We start from the raw sequence: 16744 nt of genomic DNA, 5'->3' as shown, positions 1-16744 counted from the left end.
GATTGTTCTTACAAAGTGGCCTCTCAACTGTTAGGATTAAAGCAGCAACACTTACAGTAAGTCATCTGAATCTCTGGAGGGGCGACAGACAGAAACGTAACCTATTCTACCTGAAATATCATACAGTGGTACCTCGGGTTACATAAGCTTCAGGTTACAGACTCCACTAACCCAGAAATAGTACCTTGGGTTAAGAACTTTGCTTCAGGATGAGAACAGAAATTGTGCTCCGGCGGCAGCAGGAGGCCCCATTAGCTAAAGTGGTGCTTCAGGTTAAGAACAGTTTCAGGTTACACGGACAAATTAAGTACGTGACCAGAGGTACCACTGTATTTCCCTATGTGAACCTACTAGGCCTCAGGTGAGACCATCTCTTGGTCCCACCAATATCAGAAGCACAGCTGGCAGTGACACAAGAGAGAGCTTTCCCTGTGGCTGCTCCCATTTTGTGGAATTCCCTCCCAAGAGAGATTAGATGGGCTCCCTCTTTGTTATCTTTCTGCTTGTGTGCTAAGACCTTCCTATTCAAATAGGCCTCTGGAAACTAAGGTGCAGATGATGCTGATCACTGGGCTGCTGTCAAATTTAGATTTTAATTGCTGCTTCTAAATATGTTGCAATTTTAATTATTGCTTTTAACTAGTTTGTTTTTATTATTCCGCATTTTATAATTGATGTTTTTAAATGTAATAAACTGCCCTCAATCCAAACTTGGGAGAAAGGCGAGAGATAAACATAAATATATTAAATAAATATTCTTCCTTTGCTGATTCCTTCTTGAGTAACTTCCTGTAGGTGGTTTTTTCTCTCAGCCTTTACTTCCTTCCTGCTTCTTCTCCAAGTCAATTAGCATTGGATCTTCATTTTTGTTAACCTCTTGAACTCATGGCTCCATAATAGCCACATGTAAGCTTGTACTCAGATTGGCTTAGTTTGCAAAGAATATAAACTTTATTCTCACAAGCAGCAGTCTTACCAGACCATTTATTTCTGTAATCCCCTGCTATATAGTCTCCAGTACCACAAAGGGAACTCTACCACCTTTCAAGGCAGTCTGTTTCTTGCTTTAACTAACTACTGAAAAGGAGAGATCCTTCCCCTCTTTAGAAATTTTGCTTTCCCACTTTTCTGCACTCTGACACCATCATTTTGTAATTGATGGTTGTTTAACATACTGTGCTTTTCCACTACATTCCATTCAGTAGTCCCCAGGCTACTATTTCTCATGGGAGTACAGCGTGTTTCTGGAATTCTGTTTTAGTCCTCAAAAAGTGTTTATTCTTTCAGGTCCGCTGCTGCAGCCATCATTTTAATTTATCAAGGTGCCATACATGAAATGCAGCAGAAACATTTCATGGCTTAAGCTCATCACTTATTCCTATATCTGTCAATGAAAGTCTTCTGTATCTGTCATATCAAACTGCACTACAGCAACATATAGCACGTAACGAATAAATCACATAATCAATCCTGCATTTATACAGTTTGACAAGAGTGCTTTCCTGAATACACGTTGGATGTGGCACACACTCTGAGGCAGGCAAATGACAGGGTCTAAACATAGAAGCCATTGACAGAGATGTGGGGTCATTTCAAGGAATATGGAGGAGGTGGGCATTCCACAATATACTCCACCCATAATTTTGTGTGTTCTTTCTGATATATTGTGCAGTTGAACAAAAGGTCTCCAAGACCCATTTCCTAGGCCTTAGAGGACAAGACTTGATCTAAAGGTCTTAAATTCCAAGAAGATAGATTTCGACTGAACATTAGAAGAATGTTTTGAGGGTAAGAGTAGTTTGACAATGGAACCCTAGAAGGGTGTTGAGCTGTCCATTGCTGGAGATCTTCAAGAGCCTATGACTTTGCAACAGGTCATCTAAATACAATGAAACAGGAAGGTTGGCAGCTAAAGCATGGATGGCATAAGGCTTGGGTCCAAACCTGGGGTGAGGACACACCATCGTACCTACCGCATGGCCATAGCTACAGTGGAAAAAGCTTACTTTTCTGCCACCACTGCATCTGCAAGTAGCCATCCAGCAGAGCTTTTCCGAGTGGTGAATGGGCTTTTGTTAGCTGGCCAAGAGAGCGGTGCTCTGTCATTCTCAGAGGCCAGCTGTAACAACTTTGCAAGATGCTTTAGGGATAAATTCACTCAGATTCCGACAGAGTCAGACACCACAGTGATAGCAATTCCCGTGGAGGTGCTAGAGTACTGTCTGTTCCATCTATACGGAATCAGTTTAGATTATTGCAGCCTAAGGATGTGGACAAGCTGCTTGAAGAACTGCAGCTGATCTCTATGGCATCCCCTACGTTGTGAAATGCACCTGAAACAGGTTCTGAAACCTAGTGTACATAGTGGCAGCTCATTAGGCTAGATCCCTGAAATTCCTGCATGGAGCTCAGTAATCCTTCTATGGTCCATGTGAGTAAAGTCCATTTTACCATAGATAGATGTTTTCTCACTTGAATAAGGATTGTCCCTCCTTAATATAGAAGCATAAAACACTTAAATATTAAAATCTGGGCTAATTGCAGCTCTTCATCATGTAACAAAACTATAATGTTAGTAACGCTGTGCATATCTGCAAATAAATTAATAGCCTCCGTGTCTCTGATCCTCAGAGAGTCCTTTATGTGTGTGCTTAATCACACACGACGACTAAAGGATAAGAGACAAATAGGGAGGCTGTAGTTTAGAGATGATAATTATTGTAGTTTATTACCTGGTAACTTTCATTTATTGAAAAGGAGACCAAAAGCATTCCTTTAAAAAGTCCATTAAGGCATTAATGAAGCGTGTAGGAAACAGCTTTTATTGCTCCCAAAATTGTTGGACAGTGCTCAATAGTAAACAAAGCAGCTCTTTCCAAAAGATACAGCTCTGCAGTTTCCACACAGAGGTCAGCTTTATTTCCATATTGGCAAAAGGGCGAAATCCTGTTCTCCTGGCCTGGCCGCCAAATACAACAGAATAAGAGTGTGGCTATACATGGCACTCCCCATATGAAAAAGAGCTAAATGGAAGGGCCTTTCCAGACAGGTATTTGGTAACAGTATTGTAGCTGTTTTTGCTATACAGTATTTTTCTGCATGCTTTGATGTAGCACCATTCCTTTCCTCTTCCAAGGCATTGCAGGCATCAGAACACATGTCAGACGCTAACTGATTGGATACTTTCTTCAGTCCTTGTTTATGCTCATTTCATCTCTCCTTGGGTGAATGAATGAATGAAATCTTTATTGCTAAAAGCTATAAGCCGTCACAATTGGTCACAATGCGTAAAATACAAATAATTAATTTAAAACTGAACAGCAACAACAGCAAAGCAAACATACAGAAATGCAAAAATCACACTCCACTTCTCACACTCCCCCTTATGATACTTGTCTTGGTGGCTAATAGTCCCCAAGAGTTTGAGAAGAGAGAAATAAGGGGACAGTTGAGTTGCTAGAGGAAGATAACCAAGGCTGGAGAAAAAACAACAGATTTCCGTGACACCTTAAAGATAAAAATATAAACATAACGTTTATGCACCAAGCAAAAATGGAAGCAAGAGCTCCATGCTCCTCACAGCCTTGTTAAAGGGGCACAGAGGAGATGGAGTGTGCAAACTTGAAGCTGTCTGCAGCTCATTTGCCTCATATGAAACTCTCGTTTCACATGGCGACTGAATGAGATCATTGGATCCGTATCACAGTAATTAGGCTGCAAAACATAATTCTTTTCATCTTTACTGCTTTTCTTCTTATATTTTAGTCATAATACTTCCTCCATTTCTCCACACTTAGCTTCATTTCACTTTAAACACCTTTTTTCATTTTAAAGGGGCCTACCTACGTCTTTCAACATTCAGTCACTTAAACTAAAACAAGATTGCCTACAATTATAACTCATTTTCGTGGCATTTGTCTTGTATCTCCTTTCAGAAAAGCTTAGGTCTATTATCATGCTTTCTGGATGATATTATGCTTTTGGGATTCATTGGGAATACTATGAACAGTTCTGGTCGCCACACCTCCAAGAGGATATTGTTGAGCTGGAAAATGTGCAGATTAATAAAACGATCAGGGGGCCTGAGCAACTCCCCTATGGAGGGAGGTTACAACATTTTTAGTTTAGAAAAAAATGAGTAAGGGTCGGGGGACATGATAAAGGTATGTAAAATAATACATGGTGTGGGGGGGAAATGGATAGAGGAAAGTTTTGCTCCTCTCACATAATACTAGAAGCTGATTGGTGGGAGATTTGAGGAGAGACAAAAAGAAATACTTATTCACACAACACATATTTAAACTATGGAATTCGGTAGTGTGTTATGTAGTAATGGCCACCTTCTTGGGTGGCATTAAAAAAGAATTAGACAAATTCATGGACAATAAGACTATCAATGGCTACTAGTCATGATGTCCCGCATCAGAGGCTGTGTACTTCTGAGTTGTTTAGGAACAAGAGTGGGAGAGTGTTGTTGCACTCAGATCCTGCTTCCAGCACTGTGGAAAACAGGATGCTGGACTAGCTAGGATGAAAACCTTTTCATCCTATGGCTCACTAACCAAAGATGGATTAGTGAGAGGCCACAAAAATGAAGCACTTGCCTTCTTCAATTGCCTTATAAATTACGACTATTATTACTATCATTATCATTCTCCAGAGCTGTTATGCTATGTAGGTATAAAGTGGCCAAAATTAGAACTGAGTTAAGTGAGTATCTTGTTTAATTGTCATAGAACCGTTTTATATTGAATATGTGCATATGTTGTACATTACTCCCGAAAGCACTGAAAAGCGGTAGGTGTGATCCATCTGTACAGTAATAATAGAGGGACAGAAAAATATCTTGGGATCTGGAGGCCACATTTCTGTGTGGAAGTGTGTAATGTGCATGCAAATTGTAACCACCACACATGCTTCCAGTGATAGTCAAATGATAGCTTTTGAGTTTTGCAGAACTCTTATCCCTGAGATTCTTCAAGTTTTCCATTCCACCTGGAGTGGGGCAAGGTACAGTGTGATCAAAGCAGAGCTTGATAACCACAGAGCTTTGGCCCTTCCTTATCATCTCAGTCTGCCGCTTTTACTTAATGTGTAGATTAGTTTGATATTTGATAATAACCTGATATAATGAGACTGAAAATAAAATTCAGTAGCATAAGGCAGACTTGATTCATATCAAGCAAGCAAAGGGTGCTGCTGTAACTATAGCAGAACAGTCTTGCTAAGTGTCATCAGAGCTATTCTTATTTATAGAACTGGGATGTCTCCTGGATTTCTTTGTACGTGTTGTGCATTCTTATGATTAATTACATTTTCATTCTGTTGCTCCTCCAAGGAACTCAGGGTGCTGTACGTGATTTTATTCTCACCAGCAATCCTACATGATACATTAGGCAAGAGGAAGGTCATTGGCCCAAGCTCACCCGCTGAGCTCCGTGGCTGAGTGAGGATTTGAACCCAGCACTTTAACTACTAGACCACATTGGCAATTAGATAATAACAACAGGATTTTTTGTGGTGTTTTTTTTAATCAAATCTAAACCAGTGTTTCCTTTTCACCTTGCAATCCTTGCATTTTTAGTGAGATTGTGACTAGTTCAAAGACTCAAATTTCAATATTTCCAAACAATAGTCAATAAAAATAACAGTGATGAAGCAGTCTCCAGAGATGCAGACCCGAATTAGCATTGTAATTTCAAAATGTTACATAATGCTATTTATCAGATAATTCAGTCATGTCACCTCACATGAATTCATTTGTGTTCTTTTCTTCAGTGGCTATGTCTTTGATTATGACTACTACAGGGATGATTTCTACAATCGGTATGTGCACTCTTATTACTGTCTTTGGTTACATATATTATGCTCCTTATTTGACATATTTTCACATAACCAGATCGGAAAACCTTTGCATTTGTTTCCTCATAGGACTCAGCTTGTTTTTATTGCTTGTTTGCATTTCTGGTTTATATTCAGATTACATCATATCAGGATGATAGCTCCATTTTGGGGGTGCTCTGTGCACCATGACAGGCTTTAGTTTCTGGAATAATCCTGCTCAGGAATCAGAGCTTTGACTGAAGGTACTATTCTGCACATCTATGGTGCCTTTATGTCACTGTGGAGGGAGAGTAGTGGGCCACGGATTAGCATGAAAGGCAACATTTCCAACAGGATGAGAAGGGAAGGGAGCTGTTGACCAATGGGGCAGACCAGAGGGACTCCAGCTTGCTTTTTGTATAATGGGCTGTGCCTCAGCTGCAGCAGCTAAGACACATTGCTGCTGTTGAAGATGATCCACAGGAACAGGCTGCCCACACTGAGAACAGTCTAAGATGGCATTTATTGATATATTTTCATGTCGCTGTGTTGACGTCCTCACTCCATGCAAAATCCTTTGTGAGACTCAGGTTATATGGACTATTAAGGTATGTTCAAGATGCAGGTCTCGAAGTATTTCTCTGCAGCATGACTTAGTTTAGAATCCAGATTGGAAATATATCTGAAATTCAGCAGCTCGCTTTGGTGCTGCTCTGGCTGAACGTCTTCCACAAGTGTCCGTGCCGTCTGCCATCAAGTCACCCATTAATCTATAGCACACTTTTGCAATACGAAACCAAGTGGGAAATCTGGAAAACGAAGCCAAGAGCCACGTATTTCACAAAGAATAATATGGCCTACTGGGGGACAGGAGAATGTCCAGCAAACTGGTCAAGAACTTATTACCATCCAGGGTAGAATTTAGAGGCCTTTTTCAGATTGGTACTTACGATAACAACGTAAGCAGCCCTTTCAACTCTTCAAACTCTCCTCCATTGCAATATATTTAGGAGCCAAATGTTCAAGGCGCTTCACGACACAATACCAGATTAATGAGAAATTGGGGCAACCCTCCTTCCTACATCCTTCTGGATCCAGTGTGGTGTAGTGGTTAAGAGCGGCAGTCTCGCAATCTGGGAAAACCGGGTTCGCGTCTCCGCTCCTCCACATGCAGCTGCTGGGTGACCTTGGACTAGTCACACTTCTCTGAAGTCTCTCAGCCTCACTCACCTCACAGAGTGTTTGTTGTGGGGGAGGAAGGGAAAGGAGATTGTTAGCCGCTTTGAGACTCCTTAGGGTAGTAATAAAGTGGGATATCAAATCCAAACTCTTCTTCTTCTTTATCCTTGAAATACATGTCTTGTCTCCTGTTTACTTAAAGCTGCAGTTGTATTAACTATACTCCAGCTAAGCAATTTTTGTTCAAATGACCATATACACATTCATTCCAACCCAAGTTCCTCCAAGTTCTGTGGGATTCTTTCCTAAATAAGGGTGTATAGGATTGCAACCTATAGAGGATATTGAAATCAGTTTTAGCTAAAATTGCTCTGTGATTTAAGAGTACCTCAGTTGAAGCTGGCAATACTCTTATCAGTTTTTTTAATCTTCCACTAATAAAGCACCAGAGGTGCCAAGTTGAATAAAATAGTGTGGGGGCCCAGGTAAACCCCACCCCACATAATTGTTCACATGATGCAGTGCAGACACACACACATCATTTTTTATGGGAATGCTCATCAACTGGGTGGGGGGAGGCTCCCTCAAATATTTTATTGTGGAGACCGAAGCCCCAACGGCCCCTAGGAATTGGCTTCTATGTGAAGTGCTGTGTCATTTCTAGGTATAAGCAAATTTCAGTGTTTTTCTCCTATCAAAAGCACCTCAGATGGACTTGCCTGTAGGGATGGGGGAGAAACTCAATTCAGTTCACATTTAAGTGAATCTACCTAGAATTCACTTTCTGAAACAAATACACAAACCAAAGCACAACGGCCCTTCAAAATTATTAATTTCAGTATTCATGCTATTGGAGATGGGTGAATACGTCGGTTTCAGTTCCTTCTATTTTCTCATTGTTCCAATCTGAAATTGTGTTCTCTACATTTCCATATCAGTTTGTGATTTATTTTTCTTTAAAGAGGTGCTCTCAAAAATTAATCAGCATTTTAATTCAAATGTTTCATAATATACACATGCAATATTGCATGTAATTTTGCATGTTATTTTTCCCTAATATAATGCATTTTGGATGCTATTTTCAATAATAAAGGCTTTTAAATGCACTCTTTACCATAGTGTATGCATTCTTTTACACATCACTTGACTGGAAAAGTGATTTGCTAAATTTGGAGAAGTGCTAATTTCTTTGATGAGATGTTTCAGTTTAGTCACATTTCATTTCAATGATATTCGCAATCTTAAATTTCAGCATTAGCATTACTATGAAGGCAGCAAATTACAAAGTTGAAACTATGAATTTAGAGCTAGGCTGTCAGCAGAGCTACATTGTGTGTGTTTATTTTTAAAAATCTCATATTATTACTTGGGTGAAATGAAATTATGAGGTGCACGTTTTTCATACTGGTTAAGACAAACTAATAATGGTATCCTTCTCTGAAATTACAGCTACTTACTTGGTCATGTCTGAAATACAAATATGCTTCTTAAAAGTACAAAGGTCCTTGAAATCTTATTTTAACTGTGATGCAAGTCATTGATATTTCAGAAAGCAATTTTCCATTAGAAAGTAGGGAAATTTAGTCTGCATGATCTCCCTGCCATCACACCATAACCAAGTGCTATGAAGCTTCTTTTTCCATTCCCTTAAGGTTGTTTGATTACCACAGCCGAGTCCCTGCACCGCCTCGTGCTGTAATTCCATTAAAACGCCCCCGTGTAACCGTCACAGCAACTCGCAGAGGAAAAGGGGTATTTTCCATGAAAGGGGGATCAAGATCTACATCAAGTGGAACTTCATCATCGGGGTCAAAATGTGAGTTCTATATTGACGCCGAGGTTGCCTTTATGAATACTATGCTTAATGCAATATATGTGGAATTCTAAGGTCATCCCATTGCTAAAGCTTTAAACATTAGGTTATCATACTGAGAGTGAAGAGTTGTTTTCATTGTAATGGTTTAGTGAGAAGGGATGCATTCACTTAATGCAGACTATTAGCGTTGTTGTTGTTTTTTTTTTTAAAAAAAAAGAGATCAAAGCTCATTGCATGATAACCAACCAAGTCAGGCATAGGCAAACTCGGCCCTCCAGATGTTTTTGAGACTACAACTCCCATCATCCCTAGCTAACAGGACCAGTGGTCAGGGATGATGGGAATTGTAGTCCCAAAACATCTGGAGGACTGAGTTTGCCTATGCCTGAACTAAGTCATATTCAATGTAGACTCATTGATTTCAGTGAGTCTCCTCTAACATTGGTTATCACCCTTTGGCAAAGTCGGATTTGCTGTTCCATAGTGGCAGGAGCCATGCCATGGACTCATTGATTTCAGTGGGTCTACTTCACACAGTGGTGAAGCACAAATACCCTCCATGTCATGATAGCTGTCCACAGTAACTGCCTGGGACAGCAGGTCTCCGTTATAATAGCCAGGATGTGTGCTGTTTACATCTCTAAACAGTGGGATCTTGAACTGCATCTGGCACCCCAAAGGACTGCAAGGCAACCATCCAAGAACAGAAAGCTGTTGTTGTGCTGCTGAAGCATTATAAACAGTCTATGAAGTGCAGAGCACTGCTGAAAGCCTGTATAAGTTATTCCCTTGGGGTGCCCCACAGCTCTCCACAGCACAGGGTGTCCTTTCTGGAGTTCCTGTCTTGTGGATGAAGGATGTAAGAACCTCTTCACAAATGAAGAAGCTGCAGACTGGTTGAGGCAGACATAATTCCCCTGTCTTGACAAAGCCTTAAATCAGCTGTGCTGGTTTCTCCCCTGCTGTGTCAGTGACTGAAAACTGGGAGCACATCCCTGACAGGTTCTTTCCAGGGCATTAATTCTCTCGCATACTAGTAGGGCAATGAATGTTGTTAATGTTGACATTAAAAAAAAACCTCTTTGACACTGAATGTACATTTTCACTAACGTGGTTTTATATTTGTATGCGAGGGTGGCTAGTCAAAAGGCGAAACCTTATTTAAGCCTCGTGTGTGTGTGCATGTCCTGAGGCTGAAGACTGATTCATAGATTAAGACCCCGTTCATAAATTGCATAGTCAGTCGCTCCTTTCCTTTCCCACTGTACAATGGAAAGTGTGCCTGGGCAGATTTTCCCCTTGCAGTAGGATCTTCGATCTTTAGAATCATTAGAGGCTCACAGATCTCACAGTGGATAACATTTCTAAGTCCAACAGTTCCCTGCTGGATCAAGCCCGTGGCTCATGTAGCCCAGCATCTGTTCTCACAGTTGCCAACTTGATGCCCACAGGCAGGACCCAGGTACAAGGGCACTCTCCCCTCCTGAAGTTTTCAGCAAGTGGTATTCAAAATCCCTGTGCCAGGCCTGTTTTGTTTTTATACACAAGAGGAGCAAGATTGCATTCTAGGTCCTATATGGATTTTTGTGCAGCTGCAAAAGTTTTGGAGGGTGGTCTGTTTCTAAAAGTAGCAAATTATCCACTAGAAGTAGAGTGAGGATCTCAATGTTGTTATCAAGCTTGAGGGGTTTGCATATTGTTTTGACTCTGATTAATTTCTGTCCTTTAAAAAAAATCCAGTAAAAATATAAATCTCATGTAGCATACTTTTTGTTAAAAATCAGCCAAGTGACAATTTATTTGTCATTTTCCATCAAAAGCAACAGCAGATGAATGCTGCTATATTGATGTTCCATGGCACACTTTGCTTTCTGCAAGTAAAATTGAAGCAGATGCTCCTGTATTTATGTGAAATTGCAAAGGAAGAAAATATTAAACAGTTTTCTCATTATTTTGTTTATGGATCTGGAGGAACTATCTGGGAGCAAAGTGTTTGTTTTTTTCATAAATCAGTTGTGACTTCATGACTGTTAGCCAGTTTTTACATGATGGTGTGAGACAAACAGTTTGATATGGTATTAGATCAATGAAATATATAGCATGTCTACCAAAAGAAGCCTGGGGAGTCAGACAATTTTGTAGTTATGATAAATGGGAGCAGTTTTCATGAATGTTTTCACATCAGAAAGCAACCCACCCCCCTCATTCCAGTGAATCTTCAGGCATTGCATCAAAAGTGGAAGATAGTTTGCCCTCATTCTGAATGACTTTACCTTCAGAAATGTCACCACAAACCCGAATATCTTTGGCTGTATAGTGGCGTGCATGAGATAGCACACGTGACTATTCACAGAAAGAACGAGACCAAATGACTAGTGAATAGACCTTGTCCAACGAATGCAACTACCACAGTGCAACTTTCTTCTCTAATCTAGGCTGAATGAAATAAGCCAGGGGTCAGCAAACTTTTTCAGCAGGGGGCCGGTCCACTGTCCCTCAGACCTTGTGGAGGGCCAGACTATATTTTGAGGGGGGGGATGAACGAATTCCTATGCCCCACAAATAACCCAGAGATGCATTTTAAATAAAAGGACACATTCTACTCATGTAAAAACACAGATTCCTGGACTGTCCGTGGGCCGGATTGAGAAGGCAATTGGGCCAGATCCGGCCCCCAGGCCTTAGTTTGCCTACCCATGAAATAAGCCATGTAGATTTTGTACCAGGGGTGGCCTGAGATGTTTCAGCAACGGGGGCACAAACTCCTTAAGGATACTACCCCACCAGGTGAGGACTAATCCATTCCAGATCCCCCTCCTTCCACCCAGCAGTAGGGGTTCACAGAAGCTGGTGCAAAGCTCTGTCACACTGCCAGGCGGAGGGGGGAGATTTCCCCCCTGCCTAATAGCAAAGCTGGATGGCAGAACGCCTCCCCTCTTGCTGACTTACTCAGGAGAGGAGGCATTTTGCAGAGCTTTGCTGCCAGTCCCTGTCTGATGTTAGAGGCTGGAAAAAGCAGTGGCAAAGCTGGATGGTGGAACAAGAGGGGTCTCACCTGAGGTGGCTGCCTCACCCAGCCTCATAGGTGGCCCAGCTCTTTTTTATACTGCACAGTGGTACCTCGGGCTACAGACGCTTCAGGTTACATATGCTTCAGGTTACAGACTCCACTAACCCAGAAATAGTACCTTGGGTTAAGAACTTTGCTTCAGGATGAGAACAGACATCGTGCGGAGGCAGCAGGAGGCCCCATTAGCTAAAGTGGTACCTCAGATTAAGAACAGTTTCAGGTTAAGAACGGACCTCCAGAATGAATTAAGTTCTTAACCCAAGGTACCACTATACTTGCATGTAAAATCCCAAACACTTTGCAAATGACATATTAGTCCTAAATGTGTCTTTTACGTACATGGATGAACATAGTGTCATTTGGGGGGAAGGGCTGAGAGGGAATATACTAACGTTCTAACTTACCCTTCACTGAAGAAATATTAAAACATAAAAATAAAAATCTATAAGGCTATACCTTGAACTTTGGTTTTCGCCTTTATGAATATATTGTACTGGGATACCTTTGTGTTGAAATATTATTTGTGTCATAGTTGGTACCTTTTGTTCTTTTTCTCTTCAGTGAAATCAGATGAGTTACAAACAATCAAGAAGGAATTAACTCAGATCAAAACAAAAATCGACTCTTTGCTAGGGAGGCTGGAGAAGATTGAGAAGCAGCAGAAGGCTGAAGCTGGTATGTGGAAATAATCCATAGCTCTTGGCAGCTCATTAAAGGGTGAATTAATTCTGTGCAAAGTTGTGAATCATATCATCAGTTCTAAGGGAGAGGCAATTTTGGAAATACTGATGTGCTCACATTTAGGACCAGAAAGAGGCTTTTTGAGTACAACCATATAAGCCACTAAGCAACTAACAACTGTTTAAAGACAAGGTTTAGCTATTCTCTTGGTTGCACCCATACACCAGTTTACCTGGGAGTAATCCCCACTGAATTCCGTGACACTATTTCAGAGTAGATAGGCCAATCTTACAGGTCAATCATGCATATGAGTGCACAGTCATTTCTTCATCTCCCTTTTGTCTGCTTTCAGAAGGTTTGAGGTTCAATCCCATGTATTTCCAATTAAGAGGATAATAAATAAGAATAAGACATTTTATTTATACCCCACCCTCCCCAGCCAAGGCCAGGCTCAGGCCGGCTAACAACCAATAATAAAAACAAGTTGATTGAAATACAACGTAAAAAACAAGGTTAAATACAACATTAAAACATTAAAATGCAGCCTCATCACAGGAGGAGAAAGGAAAAAAGAAAGAGGGGGAGGGAATCAAATTGACTCCAAGCCAAAGGCCAGGCAGAACAACTCTGTCTTACAGGCCCTGCGGAAAGAAATCATATCCTGCAGGGCCCTGGTCTCATGAGACAGAGCATTCCACCAGGCTGGAGCCAGTGTTGAAAAGGCCCTGGCTCTGGTTGAGGCTAATCTAACTTCCTTAGGGTCTGGGACCTCTAGGGTGTTGCGATTTATGGACCTTAAGGTCCTCCGTGGGACATACCGGGAGAGGCGGTCCCATAGGTAGGAGGGTCCTAGCTGGCATTGGGAAAGATCACATAAAGCACTTAGGAGAGCCACAAGCAGGTAGAGTAGACAATAATGAATTAAATATTCCAATAATTGACAAATATTCCACCCTATGAAATAAAGAGGCTGCAAACTGTTTTCTCCTTGACAGGGTGCAATTCTGGTAATATTTACAAGAGTGTTGTTGTTTAGTCATTTAGTCGTGTCCGACTCTTCGTGACCCCATGGACCAGAGCACGCCAGGCACTCTTGTCCACTGCCTCCTGCAGTTTGGTCAAACTCATGCTGGTAGCTTCTAGAGCACTATCCAACCATCTTGTCCTCTGTCGTCCCCTTCTCTTTCCCAACATATAGCAGTTTTTAAATTTTCTTAACTGCTCTTCATGCAAAAATAGATTTCAGTTTGGTATATAAAGAAATGAAAATTTACAGATGCCCGGGTCACAAAAGCATCTTGCACTTAGAAAATGCCATTTGGAGGGCCACAGGTTCCCCATCTATGGACTTGCTCTGCATAATTGCTGTAGATTAAAATAAAACCTAGAATATTCATTGCAAGGGACTCTGATTAGTGGTGAATTCGGAAATGTATGTATCCTTGCACAATGCAATGGAAAATCTATTAATTGCATGCCCTCTGACATGTCGCAGGCATCTTCTGTGCCACGTTCCCACGTGAGTCACATGACCCACACAAGAGCATGGCACCCGAAAACAGGATGTCCCAATTTAATTGGGACAGTAGAGGGGCATGCTATTACACAAAAACATTAACACAAATTATGCACAAGTTCGTATGTTAAACATCAAAACATTGCAAAACAAAGCACTTTCCTTCTGGGATGGCAAATCCCATGAAGGAGGAGTCAGCATAAAAGCTATTAATATGCAAAGAGCCTCCATGAGAGCAGGAAAAAATTATGGGTTTTTGTGTGTGAAAAAGGCTTGTGAATTCATTTAAATACAAATCAGATCTTAGACTGTCATTCTGCACTGACTCATAGACAGCAGAATATAAAAAGATAGCTCAGAGCATGTTAATCATGACTGAACTGACAGGTGAGCATACTTATTATTATTATTATTATTATTATTATTATTATTATTATTATTATTATTAATCAATATTAATTCATTAATCGCCTTCTACATAGTCGCCTCAGGGCAATGTACAAAAAACCAAAAAAAAAAAAAAACCCAACCTAGATCCTTTTCAATACTGGTTATGCTACATGATTGGGTGGGAATTTGAACCCTGACCAGAGTGACTCTTTTGTGGGTTCTGGGTACAAGAGAGGGAGAGGGAGAGATAATCTATCTATTCTGTATCATGACATTTAAATTCATAGATGGTATAATGCAACCATAGTACTTTTGGGTACCAGTGATTTAAATCATGTGCTGACTTTGTCTTCAAAATCAGTGGGATTTAATCCTGCTTAAATGGCTTGATTGTGAACCGATATGTTTGATATGTTTCTGCGAGTTGCAACTGATAAAATATAAGAATACCAAATCCTTTTTATCTGCTAAAGGCTTCCTTCTGGTCCTCCCTGAACAAAAACAATCAGCTGCATTGCAAAGGAGAACGACTTGAAAAGTGGCAGATTTTTAAGTGGCAGATATTTCAAACAATCTATTATAATAGGCAGAATATACAGCATGAGCTGCTTACATCCAACAGTGGGAAGCTTAAAAAAAACATAGAAATGAAAAACAGGGGAAGTTTTAATGATTTTTTTATACGCTATACTAAGGTCTGTCTCGCTTATCTTTATGGAAGTTATAAAGGGACAGAAAAGTAATGTGTTTATACTCAGATGTCTTATTTTGCTAATTAATTCTGTGTTTTAAAGTTGGCAGGCTTAACATAAGTCAACAGTGTGATGTAACAGCAAAAAAAGCTAATGCTATTTTAGTCTGCATCAACAGAAGAATAGTATCCAGAGCAAGGGAAGAAATAGTACTGCTCTATTCTGCTTTGGTCAGACCACACTTGGACTACTGTGTCCAGTTCTGGGCACCACAAATTAAAGATATTGACAAGCTAGACCATGTTTAGAGGATGACCAAGATGATCGAGGGTCTGGAAACCAAACCTTAGGAGGAGCAGTTGAAGGAACTAGGTATGTTGAGCCTACAAAAGAGGAGATTGAGAAGAGATACGATAGCCATCTTCAGATATCTCAAGGACTATCACATGGGTGATGGAGCAAGGTTGTTTTCTCCTGCTCTGGAGGCTAGGACCCAAACCAATAGCTTCAAGTTACAAGAAAGGAGATTCTGACTAACCATCAGGAAGAGCTTTCTGACAGTATGAGCTGTTTGAAAGCAGAGCAGACTCCCACGAGAGGTGGTAGACTCTAAGTGCTTGGAGGTTTTTAAGCAGAGGTTGGATGGCCATCTGTCATGGATGCTTTAGTGGAGATACCCACATCTCAGGGAGATGGACTAGATGACCCTAGGGATCCCTTCCAAGTCCACAATTCTATGATTCTACATGGCACTGACTGATGACAAATATCAGAAGCAGTATGCATGTGAATACCAGTTTCTGGGGATCCCAACCAATTGAGTATTACTGCACTTGTGTTGTGCTTATGAGCTTCCCAATGACATATGAGAACATTGTGAGAATAAAAATTTGGACTAGCTAGGCCTTTGGTCTGATCCAGCAGGCTTCTCTTCTATGGTCCCTCGTTACATTTTCACATGCATCACTGCAACCGTGACAGTATGAAATTTACTTTTAGAAAGATAGCTCAAATGCTCAGGAGACCAGTATCACTTTCATAAGCGTGTAATCTTGGTCATAAATATGTCTGAAACTAACCCTCCAACTTGCTCTCCTCTTCCAACTTCATCATTCGAAAAGCATCGTTTTAAACTCGGGGGAATTTCAGAAATAGTTTGTGATGGTGCATAGGGAACTTGTGTTCAAAGGCAAATATCCCGCTGGGCATGTATCAGCCTCTTAGCAAGCCAAAAGAAGATCTCTGAACCTGGGTAATATATCTGGTATCATTTGGGGATTCAGAGAATGTATTCTGCTGTCTATAACACAGTTCCATTTCTGGAAAAGGGGATCTTACTTAAGCTACATTTTCCGCCTTTTTCTCATAGAAACCCAAAAGAAACAAATAGAAGACTGTGCAGACTTGATCCAAGAGGAATGTATATCAGAGAATGCTGACAATTCCACAGAGGATCCTATAGAAGGAGGTTTAGATGCAGATGGAGATGGCGAAGATATGACTGATGGGATAGAGGAGGATTTTGACGAGGATGGAAGTAACGAGCTGGTAAGAAATTTTAAATAGTTGTATATGTA

General features: G+C 40.7%; 1 protein-coding gene across 7 annotated transcripts in view; it reads left to right on the top strand.

Annotated features, from left to right (window-relative positions):
* The window catches only part of RALYL (RALY RNA binding protein like), a 263198-nt gene that overhangs the window by 235116 nt on the left and 11338 nt on the right, over positions 1-16744 (top strand). For all 7 annotated transcript variants that reach the window (XM_083517403.1, XM_083517405.1, XM_083517404.1 and 4 more), the window contains 4 exons: positions 5779-5826; positions 8655-8818; positions 12450-12563; positions 16537-16715. In XM_083517403.1, coding sequence (XP_083373529.1) covers positions 5779-5826; positions 8655-8818; positions 12450-12563; positions 16537-16715 — 505 coding nt within the window. The remainder of the gene's footprint in view (positions 1-5778; positions 5827-8654; positions 8819-12449; positions 12564-16536; positions 16716-16744) is intronic.

The sequence above is a fragment of the Podarcis liolepis genome (genome assembly GCF_965112155.1).
Source record: "Podarcis liolepis genome assembly, chromosome: 8".
Lineage (NCBI taxonomy): Eukaryota > Metazoa > Chordata > Lepidosauria > Squamata > Lacertidae > Podarcis > Podarcis liolepis.
Note: the sequence above shows the minus strand (reverse complement) of the source record. Positions and strands in the feature narration are given on the sequence as shown.